We start from the raw sequence: 10,732 nt of genomic DNA on the forward strand, positions 1-10,732 counted from the left end.
GTTGTTGGGCGGCCGGCCGTCACAAGAAGCGAGATTTCATCTGGAGAGAGAGGGGAGAAAGAGGTCAGAGCACAGGGTAGGGCAGTGTGAGCAGAACCAGCGGTGTCGTTTGACTTAGCAAACGAGGATCGGATGTCGTCGACCTTCTTTTCAAAATGGTTGACGAAGTCATCTGCAGAGAGGGAGGAGGGGGGAGGGGGAGGAGGATTCAGGAGGGAGGAGAAGGTGGCAAAGAGCTTCCTAGGGTTAGAGGCAGATGCTTGGAATTTAGAGTGGAAGAAAGTGGCTTTAGCAGCAGAGACAGAGGAGGAAAATGTAGAGAGGAGGGAGTGAAAGGATGCCAGGTCCGCAGGGAGGCGAGTTTTCCTCCATTTCCGCTCGGCTGCCCGGAGCACTGTTCTGTGAGCTCGCAATGAGTCGTTGAGCCACGGAGCGGGAGGGGAGGACCGAGCCGGCCTGGAGGATAGGGGACATAGAGAGTCAAAGGATGCAGAAAGGGAAGAGAGGAGGGTTGAGGAGGCAGAATCAGGAGATAGGTTGGAGAAGGTATGAGCAGAGGGAAGAGATGATAGGATGGAAGAGGAGAGAGTAGCGGGGGAGAGAGAGCGAAGGTTGGGACGGCGCGATACCATCCGAGTAGGGGCAGTGTGGGAAGTGTTGGATGAGAGCGAGAGGGAAAAGGATACAAGGTAGTGGTCGGAGACTTGGAGGGGAGTTGCAATGAGGTTAGTGGAAGAACAGCATCTAGTAAAGATGAGGTCGAGCGTATTGCCTGCCTTGTGAGTAGGGGGGAAGGTGAGAGGGTGAGGTCAAAAGAGGAGAGGAGTGGAAAGAAGGAGGCAGAGAGGAATGAGTCAAAGGTAGACGTGGGGAGGTTAAAGTCGCCCAGGACTGTGAGAGGTGAGCCGTCCTCAGGAAAGGAGCTTATCAAGGCATCAAGCTCATTGATGAACTCTCCGAGGGAACCTGGAGGGCGATAAATGATAAGGATGTTAAGCTTGAAAGGGCTGGTAACTGTGACAGCATGGAATTCAAAGGAGGTGATAGACAGATGGGTAAGGGGAGAAAGAGAGAATGACCACTTGGGAGAGATGAGGATCCCGGTGCCACCACCCCGCTGACCAGAAGCTCTCGGGGTGTGCGAGAACACGTGGGCGGACGAAGAGAGAGCAGTAGGAGTAGCAGTGTTGTCTGTGGTGATCCATGTTTCCGTCAGTGCCAAGAAGTCGAGGGACTGGAGGGAGGCATAGGCTGAGATGAACTCTGCCTTGTTGGCCGCAGATCGGCAGTTCCAGAGGCTACCGGAGACCTGGAACTCCACGTGGGTCGTGCGCGCTGGGACCACCAGATTAGGGTGGCCGCGGCCACGCGGTGTGGAGCGTTTGTATGGTCTGTGCAGAGAGGAGAGAACAGGGATAGATAGACACATAGTTGACAGGCTACAGAAGAGGCTACGCTAATGCAAAGGAGATTGGAATGACAAGTGGACTACACTTATCGAATGTTCAGAACGTTAAGCTTACGTAGCAAGAATCTTATTGACTAAAATGATTGAAATGATACAGTACTGCTGGAGTAGGCTAGCTGGCAGTGGCTACGTTGTTGACACTACACTAATCAAGTCGTTCCGTCGAGTGTAATAGTTTCTACAGTGCTGCTATTCGGGGGCTAGCTGGCTAGCTAGCAGTGTTGATTACGTAACGTTATGTTAAAAGAACGACAATAGCTGGCTAGCTAACCTAGAAAATCGCTCCAGACTACACAATTGTCTTAGATACAAAGACGGCTATGTAGCTAGCTAGCTACGATCAAACAAATCAAACCGTTGTACTGTAATGAAGTGAAATGAAAATGTGATACTACCTGTGGAGCGAGGCGGAATGTTGACCGGGTTGTTGAAGTTCAATTCGGAAGACGTTGGCTAGCTGTTGGCTAGCTAGCTAGCAGTGACTCCTACGTTAAGGACGACAAATAGCTGGCTAGCTAACCTCGGTAAATTAAGATAATCACTCTAAGTCTACACACTCTAAACTACACAATTACCTTGGATACGAAGACAGCAAAGACAACTATGTAGCTAGCTAACACTACACTAATCGAGTTGTTGAGTGTAATAGTTTCTACAGTGCTAGTGGACGTTAGCTAGCTGCTGTGCTAGTGGACGTTAGCTAGCTGCTGGGCAGAAAGCAGTGTAGACTACGTTAGGACGACGAAATACGATAATTACGCAATTATCTTTGATACAAAGACGGCTATGTAGCTAGCTAAGAAGAAATTGCTAAGATTAGACAAATCAAACCGTTGTACTATAATGAAATGTTATACTACCTGCGGACCGAAGTGTGGATGCGACCGCTCGCTCCAACCCGGAACCGGAAACACTAACACTCCCCTAGTTCAGCCTAAAGCACCTAGCTTCTCCACTCCCCTAGTTCAGACTAAAGCACCTAGCTTCTCCACTCCCCTAGTTCAGCCTAAAGCACCTAGCTTCTCCACTCCCCTAGTTCAGCCTAAAGCACCTAGCTTCTCCACTCCCCTATTTCAGCCTAAAGCACCGAGCTTCTCCACACCCCTATTCAGTTTAATCTATCTGACCTTTCATTCAACTCCCTCCCTCCCTCCCTCCCTCCCTCCCTCCCTCCCTCCCTCCCTCCCTCCCTCCCTCCCTCCCTCCCTCCCTGCCCTCCCTCCCACCTCCCTCCCTCCCTCTCTCACCTGCCCTCCCTCTCTGCCCTCTCTCTCACCTGCCCTCCCTCTCTGCCCTCTCTCTCACCCTGCCCTCCCTCTCTGCCCTCTCTCTCTCACCTGCCCTCCCTCCCTTCCTCCCTCTCACCTGCCCTCCCTTTCTGCCCTCTCTCTCCTGCCCTCCCTCTCTGCCCTCTCTCTCACCTGCCCGCCCCTCCCTCCCTCCCTCCCTCCCTCTCACCTGCCCTCCCTTTCTGCCTCTCTCTCTCACCCTGCCCTCCCTCTCTGCCCTCTCTCTCACCTGCCCTCCCTCCCCTCTCTCCGTCCCTCCCTCCCTCCCTCCCTCTCCTCCCTCTCTCTCCCTCACCTGCCACAGAGACAGACATTCAGTCAATACTAGGAATAGATTGTCCACCATCTATGTGTTATCCAGACAGAAAAGTTAAATAAGCAAAATAGCATTTAGTTTCAGTGCAATAAAGAAATGGAATCATTTATCTGATGAAACCTTTCAATATGTGCATTCAAACGAAACTTTAAAAGCGTTTAAATATAATACAGGAAAGTTATACTGGTCTATGACAGATGAAGAATCAATCTATCTTTAGAATATTTTTATGTGAAAATGTGATCATTTTATAAATTGTATTTTAATGTTTAAAGACTCTTTCTCTCCTCTTTCTCTCCTCTCTCTCTCTCTTCCTCGCTCTTCCTCTCTTCCTCACTCCTCTCTTCCTCTCTTTCTCTCTGCTCTCTCTTCCTCGCTCTTCCTCTCTCCTCTCTTCCTCTCTCCTCTCTCCTCTCTCCTCTCTCCTCTCTTCCTCTCTTGCTCTCTTCCTCTATTCCTCTCTCCCTCAATTCCTCTTCTTCTCTCATCTCTTCCTCTCTTCTTCTTTCCTCTCCTCTCTTCCTCTCTCTCCTCTCCCCTCTTCCTCTCTCCCCTCTCTGCTCTCTGCTCTCTTCCTCTCTGCTCTCTCTTCCTCTCTCTTCCTCTCTTCCTCTCTCTCCTCTCTTCCTCTCTCTTCCTCTCTCTCCTCTCTCCTCTCTTCCTCTCTGCTCTCTCCTCTCTCTTCCTCTCTCTTCCTCTCTTCCTCTCTCTCCTCTCTCCCCTCTTCCCCTCTTCCCCTCTCCCCTCTCTCCTCTCTCTTCCTCTCTTCCTCTCTCTCCTCTCTCTCCTCTCTCCTCTCTCCTCTCTCTTCCTCTCTCTCCTCTCTTCCTCTCTCTCTCTCTTCCTCTCTCTCTTCCTCTCTGCTCTCTCTCTCTCTCCTGCTCTCTCCTCTCTCTTCCTCTCTTCCTCTCTCTTCTCTCTCTCCTCTCTCTTCCTCTCTCTTCCTCTCTTCCTCTCTCTTCCTCTCTCTCCTCTCTCCTCTCTTCCTCTCTCTCCTCTCTCCTCTCTTCCTCTCTCTCCTCTCTCCTCTCTCCTCTCTTCCTCCTCTCTGCTATCTCCTCTCTCTTCCTCTCTCTCCTCTCTCTTCCTCTCTCTCCTCTCTCCTCTCTTCCTCTCTCTCCTCTCTCCTCTCTCCTCTCTTCCTCTCTCTCACTCTCTTCCTCTCTCCCTCTCTCTCTCTCTCCTCTCTTCCTCTCTCTTCCTCTCTCTTCCTCTCTCTCCTCTCTCTCTCTCTTCTCTCTCTCTCTCTCTCTTCTCTCTCTCCCTCTCCCCTCTCTCCCTCTCTCCTCTCTTCCTCTATCTCCTCTCTTCCTCTCTCTCCTCTCTTCCTCTCTCCCTCTCTCCTCTCTCCTCTCTTCCTCTCTCTTCCTCTCTCTTCCTCTCTCTCCTCTCTTCCTCTCTCTTCCTCTCTCTCCTCTCTTCCTCTCTGCTCTCTCCTCTCTCTCCCCTCTCTCCTCTCTCCTCTCTTCCTCTCTCTCTCCTCTCTTCCTCTCTCTCCTCTCTTCCTCTCTCCCCTCTCTCCTCTCTCCTCTCTTCCTCTCTCCTCTCTCTTCCTCTCTCCCTCTCTTCCTCTCTCTCCCCTCTCCCTCTCCCTCTCTCCTCTCTCTCCTCTCTTCCTCTCTCCCTCCTCTCTCTCCCTCTCTCTCCCTCTCTTCCCTCTCTCCCCTCTCTCCTCTCTTCCTCTCTCTTCCTCTCTCTTCCTCTCTCTCTCTCTCTCCTCTCTTCCTCTCTCTCCTCTCTTCTCTCTCTCTCCCTCTCCCTCTCTCCTCTCTCCTCTCTTCCTCTCTCTCCTCTCTTCCTCTCTCTTCCTCTCTTCCTCTCTCCTCTCTCTCCTCTCTTCCTCTCTTCCTCTCTCCCCTCTCTCCTCTCCTCTCTCTCCTCTCTCTTCCTCTCTCTCCTCTCTTCCTCTCTCTCCTCTCTCTTCCTCTCTCTCCTCTCTCTCCTCTCTTCCTCTCTCCCTCTCTCCCTCTCTCTCCTCTCTCCCTCTCTCCCCTCTCTCCTCTCTCTTCCTCTCTTCCTCTCTCCCCCTCTCTCCTCTCTTCCTCTCTCTCCCCTCTCTCCTCTCTCCTCTCTCCTCTCTTCCTCTCTCTCCTCTCTCCTCTCTCTCCTCTCTTCCTCTCTCTCCTCTCTTCCTCTCTCCCTCTCTCCCTCTCTCCTCTCTTCCTCTCTCTCTCTCTCTTCCTCTCTCTCTCTCTCTCTCCTCTCTTCCTCTCTCCCTCTCTCCTCTCTTCCTCTCTCTCCTCTCTTCCTCTCTCCTCTCTCTTCCTCTCTCCTCTCTTCCTCTCTCTCCTCTCTCTCCTCTCCTCCAGTGGGGTTGGGCAGCCATGGACCTGTTCAGCCTGCTGATCCTAGTCATCTTGGTCACCAGTTTCCTCTCGTTCCAGTGGCTCTTCCACCGGGTCAGTCCCTGGGTCTCCCCCCGCGCCAGTTCTGGCTTCCTATGCCTAGCGGACCAGCAGAAAGTGGAATGGAACTCAAGGTACAGAACTGCTGGCTGCAACACTGATATCATATGATCGTCCTTCATGTGTCACTACATACATGCCAGTTTTGACAGTCTGCTATAACTGTGTTATTGTTGTTAATTTGTCGATGCCTCAAGTCACCCAGGTGTTTTCACAGGTCAATACACAGTTTAACTTCCCAGGGTCATTACACAGGTCATTTACTCAATGTGGCTCCTTATCTGGGGGCCGCTGTTGGCCTAGTGGTTAGAGCGTTGGTCTGGTAACCGAAAGGTTCCAAGATAGAATCCCAGAGCTGACAAGGTCAAACATCTGTCGTTCTGCCCCTGAACAAGGCAGTTTACCCACTGTTCCTAGACCAGTTAACCCACTGTTCCTAGACCAGTTAACTCACTGTTCCTAGACCAGTTAACTCACTGTTCCTAGACCAGTTAACCCACTGTTCCTAGACCAGTTAACCCACTGTTCCTAGACCAGTTAACCCACTGTTCCTAGACCAGTTAACCCACTGTTCCTAGACCAGTTAACCCACTGTTCCTAGGCCGTCATTGTAAATAAGAATTTGTTCTTAACTGACTTGCCGAGTTAAATAAAATAAAAATCGCACCAGATGCTCTTATCAAAAGATCTGCCGTAAACACTGTTATTACATCATGTATTCCAAGAATGTTCCATGAATCAACCATCATGATGTCATGACCACCTCACACATTCTCAGTTATTACAACCGTCCATGTATTATCTAGGCACAGCTGTTTTGAAGATCACAGATGACCCTCAGATGACCCTGTCTGTGAAGGTTCTGTAGTTGTCTGGCCCGTGCCAATGGCCAGGGGAGAGATGAACAGATTGGCAGACAGACAGACAGACTCTCTGCCATCTGACTGCCAGACTCTCTGCCATCTGACTGTCAGACTCTCTGCCATCTGACTGCCAGACTCTGCTATCTGACTGCCAGACTCTCTGCTATCTGACTGCCAGACTCTCTGCCATCTGACTGACTGACTGTCTGACTGCCAGACTCTCTGCCATCTGACTGCCAGACTCTCTGCCATCTGACTGCCAGACTCTCTGCCATCTGACTGCCAGACTCTCTGCCATCTGACTGCCAGACTCTCTGCCATCTGACAGATTGACTCTCTGCCATCTGACTGACTGACTCTCTGCCATCTGACTGCCAGACTCTGCCATCTGACTGACTGACTGTCTGACTGACTGACTCTCTGCCATCTGACTGACTGACTCTCTGCCATCTGAGTGTGTGTGTGTGTGTTTCATTACAGATTTGACAAGGTGTGTGTGTGTTTCTTCACAGATTTAACAAGGTGTGTGTGTGTGTTTCTTCACAGATTTGACAAGGTGTGTGTGTGTGTGTGTTTCATCACAGATTTGACAAGGTGTGTGTGTGTTTCATCACAGATTTGACAAGGTGTGTGTGTGTGTGTGTGTGTGTGTGTGTGTTTTATCACAGATTTGACAAGGTGTGTGTGTGTGTGATTTATCACAGATTTGACAAGGTGTGTGTGTGTGTGTGTGTGTTTCATCACAGATTTAACAAGGTGTGTGTGTGTGTTTCCTCACAGATTTGACAAGGTGTGTGTGTGTGTTTTATCACAGATTTGACAAGGTGTGTGTGTGTTTCCTCACAGATTTGACAAGGTGTGTGTGTGTGTGTGTTTCATCACAGATTTAACAAGGTGTGTGTGTTTTATCACAGATTTGACAAGGTGTGTGTGTGTTTTATCACAGATTTGACAAGGTGTGTGTGTGTGTGTGTGCTTCATCACAGATTTGACAAGGTGTGTGTGTGTGTTTTATCACAGATTTGACAAGGTGTGTGTGTGTGTTTCATCACAGATTTGACAAGGTGTGTGTGTGTGTGTGTGTGTGTGTGTGTGTGTGTGTGTGTGTGTGTGTGTGTTTCATCACAGATTTGACAAGGTGTGTGTGTGTGTGTGTTTCATCACAGATTTGACAAGGTGTGTGTGTGTTTCATCACAGATTTGACAAGGTGTGTGTGTGTGTGTGTTTCATCACAGATTTGACAAGGTGTGTGTGTGTGTGTGTTTCATCACAGATTTGACAATGTGTGTGTGTGTGTGTGTTTCATCACAGATTTGACAAGGTGTGTGTGTGTGTGTGTGTGTGTTTTAGGACGGTGTCCACACTTCATGCCCTGGTAGTGGGGTTCTTTTGCCTCTACATCCTGCTGTTTGACGACGCCGTCAATGAAGACCCCGTCTGGTGAGGATCCTGTTGGATGTTGTGTGCAGGGTGCTACTGTATGTTATATAGAACCCTGTTGCTCTGCACTGCTACTGCATGTTATATAGAACCCTGTTGCTCTTCACTGCTACTGTATGTTATATAGAACCCTGTTGCTCTTCACTGCTACTGTATGTTATATAGAACCCTGTTGCTCTTCACTACTACTGTATGTTATATAGAACCCTGTTGCTCTGCACTGCTACTGCATGTTATATAGAACCCTGTTGCTCTGCACTGCTACTGTATGTTATATAGAACCCTGTTGCTCTTCACTGCTACTGTATGTTATATAGAACCCTGTTGCTCTTCACTGCTACTATGTTATATAGAACCCTGTTGCTCTGCACTGCTACTATGTTATATAGAACCCTGTTGCTCTGCACTGCTACTGTATGTTATATAGAACCCTGTTGCTCTTCACTGCTACTGTATGTTATGTAGAACCCTGTTGCTCTTCACTGCTACTATGTTATATACAACCCTGTTGCTCTTCACTGCTACTGTATGTTATATAGAACCCTGTTGCTCTGTCGTAGTGCGTGATGTAGGCAGGGTGTTGTGTGCAGGGTGCTACTGTATGTTATATAGAACCCTGTTGCTCTGTCGTAGTGCGTGATGGAGGCAGGGTGTTGTGTGCAGGGTGCTACTGTATGTTATATAGAACCCTGTTGCTCTGTCGTAGTGCGTGATGGAGACAGGGTGTTGTGTGCAGGGTGCTACTGTATGTTATATAGAACCCTGTTGCTCTGTCGTAGTGCGTGATGGAGACGGGGTGTTGTGTGCAGGGTGCTACTGTATGTTATATAGAACCCTGTTGCTCTGTCGTAGTGCGTGATGGAGGCAGGGTGTTGTGTGCAGGGTGCTACTGTATGTTATATAGAACCCTGTTGCTCTGTCGTAGTGCGTGATGTAGGCAGGGTGTTGTGTGCAGGGTGCTACTGTATGTTATATAGAACCCTGTTGCTCTGTCGTAGTGCGTGATGGAGGCAGGGTGTTGTGTGCAGGGTGCTACTGTATGTTATATAGAACCCTGTTGCTCTGTCGTGAGTGCGTGATGGAGACAGGGTGTTGTGTGCAGGGTGCTACTGTATGTTATATAGAACCCTGTTGCTCTGTCGTAGTGCGTGATGGAGGCAGGGTGTTGTGTGCAGGGTGCTACTGTATGTTATATAGAACCCTGTTGCTCTGTCGTAGTGCGTGATGGAGGCAGGGTGTTGTGTGCAGGGTGCTACTGTATGTTATATAGAACCCTGTTGCTCTGTCGTAGTGCGTGATGGAGGCAGGGTGTTGTGTGCAGGGTGCTACTGTATGTTATATAGAACCCTGTTGCTCTGTCGTAGTGCGTGATGGAGACAGGGTGTTGTGTGCAGGGTGCTGCTGTCTTTTATATAGAACCCTGTTGCTCTGTCGTGAGTGTCGTGATGGAACGGGGTGTTGTGTGCAGGGTGCTACTGTATGTTATATAGAACCCTGTTGCTCTGTCGTAGTGCGTGATGGAGGCAGGGTGTTGTGTGCAGGGTGCTACTGTATGTTATTTAGAACCCTGTTGCTCTGTCGTAGTGCGTGATGTAGGCAGGGTGTTGTGTGCAGGGTGCTACTGTATGTTATGTAGAACCCTGTTGCTCTGTCGTAGTGCGTGATGGAGGCAGGGTGTTGTGTGCAGGGTGCTACTGTATGTTATATAGAACCCTGTTGCTCTGTCGTAGTGCGTGATGGAGACAGGGTGTTGTGTGCAGGGTGCTACTGTATGTTATATAGAACCCTGTTGCTCTGTCGTAGTGCGTGATGGAGGCAGGGGTGTTGTGTGCAGGGTGCTACTGTATGTTATATAGAACCCTGTTGCTCTGTCGTAGTGCGTGATGGAGGCAGGGTGTTGTGTGCAGAGGGTGCTACTGTATGTTATATGGAACCCTGTTGCTCTGTCGTAGTGCGTGATGGAGGCAGGGTGTTGTGTGCAGGGTGCTACTGTATGTTTATAGAACCCTGTTGCTCTGCACTGCTACTATGTTATATAGAACCCTGTTGCTCTGTCGTAGTCGTGATGGAGGCAGGGTGTTGTGTGCAGAAGGGTGCTACTGTATATTTATATAGAACCCTGTTGCTCTGTCGTAGTGCGTGATGGAGGCAGGGTGTTGTGTGCAGGGTGCTACTGTATGTTATATAGAACCCTGTTGCTCTGTCGTAGTGCGTGATGGAGGCACGGTGTTGTGTGCAGGGTGCTACTGTATGTTATATAGAACCCTGTTGTGATGTGTTGAATGTTTTTCACGTCTTTTTCTGCCAACAGGGGAGATCCCACACTTGTGAAGATAAATGTTGGCATGACAACAGGCTACCTCATATCTGGTAAGATTGGCACGGACACACTTTAGTCGCATACACACTGTCACTGTTCCTACAGGCTGTCTTTCACCGTTCCACCAGGCTGTCTGTCACTGTTCCTACAGGCTGTCTGTCACCGTTCCTACAGGCTGTCTTTCACCGTTCCACCAGGCTCTTTCACCGTTCCTACAGGCTGTCTTTCACCGTTCCTACAGGCTGTCTTTCACCGTTCCTACAGGCTGTCTTTCACCGTTCCTACTGGCTGTCTTTCACCGTTCCTACTGGCTGTCTTTCACCGTTCCACCAGGCTGTCTTTCACCGTTCCACCAGGCTGTCTGTCACCGTTCCTACTGGCTGTCTTTCACCGTTCCACCAGGCTGTCTTTCACCGTTCCTACAGGCTGTCTTTCACCGTTCCTACAGGCTGTCTTTCACCGTTCCTACTGGCTGTCTTTCACCGTTCCACCCGGCTGTCATTCACCGTTCCTACAGGCTGTCTTTCACCGTTCCTACAGGCTGTCTTTCACCGTTCCTACTGGCTGTCTTTCACCGTTCCTACTGGCTGTCTTTCACCGTTCCTACAGGCTGTCTTTCACCGTTCCTAC

The 10,732-nt window shown here is 49.8% G+C and overlaps 1 protein-coding gene across 1 annotated transcript; it reads left to right on the top strand.

Annotated features, from left to right (window-relative positions):
• Window positions 1-5,386: 5,386 nt before the first annotated feature.
• LOC135535072 (TLC domain-containing protein 4-B-like) lies at window positions 5,387-10,152 on the top strand (the record flags this gene model as incomplete). Its single annotated transcript, XM_064961798.1, has 3 exons — window positions 5,387-5,552; window positions 7,693-7,782; window positions 10,094-10,152. Coding segments are annotated over exons 1-3 (304 nt in total), but the record flags the coding sequence as incomplete, so codon positions are not given.
• Between the last annotated feature and the right edge of the window lie 580 nt (window positions 10,153-10,732).

Source organism: Oncorhynchus masou, unplaced genomic scaffold (genome assembly GCF_036934945.1).
Source record: "Oncorhynchus masou masou isolate Uvic2021 unplaced genomic scaffold, UVic_Omas_1.1 unplaced_scaffold_4402, whole genome shotgun sequence".
Lineage (NCBI taxonomy): Eukaryota > Metazoa > Chordata > Actinopteri > Salmoniformes > Salmonidae > Oncorhynchus > Oncorhynchus masou.